This window comes from Monodelphis domestica, chromosome 7 (genome assembly GCF_027887165.1).
Source record: "Monodelphis domestica isolate mMonDom1 chromosome 7, mMonDom1.pri, whole genome shotgun sequence".
In the NCBI taxonomy this organism is placed as follows: Eukaryota; Metazoa; Chordata; class Mammalia; order Didelphimorphia; family Didelphidae; genus Monodelphis; species Monodelphis domestica.
In genome coordinates, this window is record NC_077233.1 from 27,491,798 (window position 1) to 27,494,737 (window position 2,940).

General features: G+C 45.5%; 1 protein-coding gene across 1 annotated transcript; it reads left to right on the plus strand.

Moving 5' to 3' along the window:
- The first annotated feature begins 818 nt into the window (after positions 1-818).
- Positions 819-2,727, plus strand: LOC100018832 (kxDL motif-containing protein 1-like). Its single transcript, XM_056806587.1, has one exon. It carries the CDS (start codon positions 1,334-1,336, stop codon positions 1,805-1,807), a length of 474 nt encoding a protein of 157 aa, XP_056662565.1. The 5' UTR covers positions 819-1,333; the 3' UTR covers positions 1,808-2,727.
- Positions 2,728-2,940: the final 213 nt, after the last annotated feature.

The following is a 2,940-nucleotide window of genomic DNA, read 5'->3' on the forward strand; positions in this document are numbered from 1 at the left end:
GGACATCACCTGTACTAGATTAGAGTCTGGCGTCAGAGGGAGGTTGGAGGGTGACGACACTGCAACTTTAAGGCTATTGAACAGGGGCAGACAGAAGAATGGACAATTGAAGCAAGGTAGCACTGGGAAAAAAAGCCAATTATTAGTTCTGATGGTATTCCCAGGCAGATCAGATTAGCAGATCTCTCCAGGCAGTTTCTATGAGACAAATCTCTGGGTGGAGCAGGGGTGAGAGTCAAGGGCTTGTTTGGTTACTGGGGTGGGAAAACCTCAGTGTATCTTTCAAACAATGGGGAAAATCTTGGTCATGCGAAGCAAGATTTTAATAGGTAAAGAAGGCATTGTTCATTATTTTGAACTCAAAGGAAACCCACAAGGCAATATTTAACCTTCCCACAGAGAGAACAAAACTGATTGTGACTCCCTAGAGAAATGAAGGGGAAAAAAAAGTCTGCTGATTAATGGTTATTCATCTTGAAAACACTGAGGTCCCTGAGGCTGAACATTCAAGAAAACCAAGCTAGTCAGCATCTCCTGGGACATTTGTAGGTAGGCGGCAGTTTCACCTCCAAGTCAGCCTCCTCCACTTCTAAGTACACATACCTGGTTTTTAGACAAAAGGAACTCTTGCTCACAAGGGTCTTTTTGGGAAAAGTCTGGGTGAATTCAGCCCATCAGATGGCACTGGGAAATGGCCTCTGAGGAGGTTAGCCTTGAAAGTGAGGAAAGTAGCCAGTGGAAAGTACTGACATAGCCCTTGCAACAATGGATGCCATGGTGACCTATGACAGGCTAACCTTCTTTCCCATAGGGGGCTCGAGTAAGAAATCATTTCAGATGTCTTAAGATGGCTACGTATCACCTAGTGACTCTGTTTCTAATTTATGTTGATAATCTTGGAAGGAAACGTGCTGAAAACTCACTGGTTTAGAAAATTCGGGGTCCGAGTCGCGCTTCCTTTAGGAAGATTTCTCTGGGGATTTTTCCTTGGGGACTCCTGAGCCACTGGCTCTAACCCAGTGCTCTGTATCTAATATTGGATTGAAGGGATCCATTCCACCTCAGAATCTCTTTCCTGGGCAAAACTGAAAGGATTAGACTGGATGACCTCTGCGACTTCTCCAATGGGATATAGAGTAGGCATCTGAAACTCAACCTGTACGTTAGTACAGATCAAGAAGAGAAGAGCTCACAGGACAGAGCCTCCTAGACACCTAGAGGACTTGATTTGGAGGAGGTTCCAGCAATGGAGACAAAGAAAGATCAGTCAGAAAAATAGAAGAACCAGGAGAGAGGGATGTCTTAAAGCCCTGGAGAGAAGAGGTGACCAATAATGTCAGGGCACAGAAGACCATCAGATGGCAAGGAAGACCAGTTTGAGAAAACCAATGAAATGGTCTTGAACTTTAACAAACTGTCCAACATCTACATGCAGCACATGAGTGAGCATTTCACACACCAGTCCAAGACAATGATGGAGATGAGGAAGGACCTGGACAGTATCTACTTCAGGCTCCAGACTCTGAAAATCAAGCTGTCAAAGGAGTACCAAAATGCTTTTAATCATATCCATGAGTCTCCCATCCCAGAGGAGGAGGAAGATGATGACGTGTACCTCACCCCGGCCAGCCCGGCTACCACCATTGCTACCTCAGAGCAGAGTAAGAGGTCCTGTGACCCAAGCCCAGATATCACCTCTCCAGTTCTGAGCCCATTCTCTGAAGATTTATCCCAAGAGAACCTGGACTCTCCAGATGTGAATAAGGAGAGCCTGACAGGTGCTGAGGATGGTGGTGAAAGGGCATGAGAGGAGGAGCTGCCCTCTACACCAAGTCAGGATGGCCTTCCCATCTTCCAGCATCCTGGAAATGTGGTCCTGACTGGTCCTACCACAGCTTAGAACAAGACACCTGGCAGGAGACAACTCCAGAAAGGATTCACCTCTGGACTTGGAGGATCCATGGAGCCTTGCCCCTGGGGCTGAAGGCAGGGGTTGGGGGGATGGTCATATAGTGGGTTTCTCCAGTTTTTTTTTTTGGTTAATGCTTTTCTATTGATATCTCGCTCCCCAAGATCCTTTCTTCCCTGACCCCCAACCCCAGTTCCTAGTGTTTCTGCACATATGAAGCCAAGCCTAGGCTCTTCCAGACCTACTTCTTGGGATCCTGGCATCCCACAGGTTGGTTCTAAGCCCTGAATTAGTAAGAACGTTCCTAGACTTGACTCCTAGATGATGTCCCTTTCCAGCCCTGGCTCAGAGGCCATTTGTCCATAATTCATTACAGTTGTTCCTGTTAGGAAATTCAGAGCCAGAGCCTGACTCAGAGGCCTACTGATTGTGGCTTCAACTCATACTTATGCTAACCCTTCTCCTTCCTGGTACAGACAGACAGACACACACACACAACACGTACTTGGGCACAACATATACACAGATGCGTATCCATGTATTCATGCTCATGCTTACACATATTAGGCACCAAGTATTTTCTTCTGTTGGTACCTTTAGGGCTTGTTTAAAACAAGGAAAGTTTTTGAGATGGCTCTTCAAAGGAAGTTGTTTACTCTCATTTGAGCAGAGACCATCCACCATTTATTTTTCTGTGGAGAGAGGAGAAAGAAGTACCAACCCACTGCCTCCTCTTCCTCCTCTCCCTCCTTCCCTTCTGCAGGGTCCTCACCCCAGTAAGTAGGGATATCTTTGGAAATAAAGTTTAATTGACTATTTTTGTGCCCTGTTTATACATACTGCAGGGGAAATAAATAAAATTCTCTGTTATTATGAGAAAAAAAAAAGAAAATTCAAAGGGTCAGTAAAAGGTGACTCTTTGGATAGGAAGGAAACAACCATTGGTAATATATGCAATAGTAGAAAAGCTCTAAGAGGATTTCATTTCCTAGTGCCAAGGAATTGCATTCAATGCCCTGCTGGAGGGCACA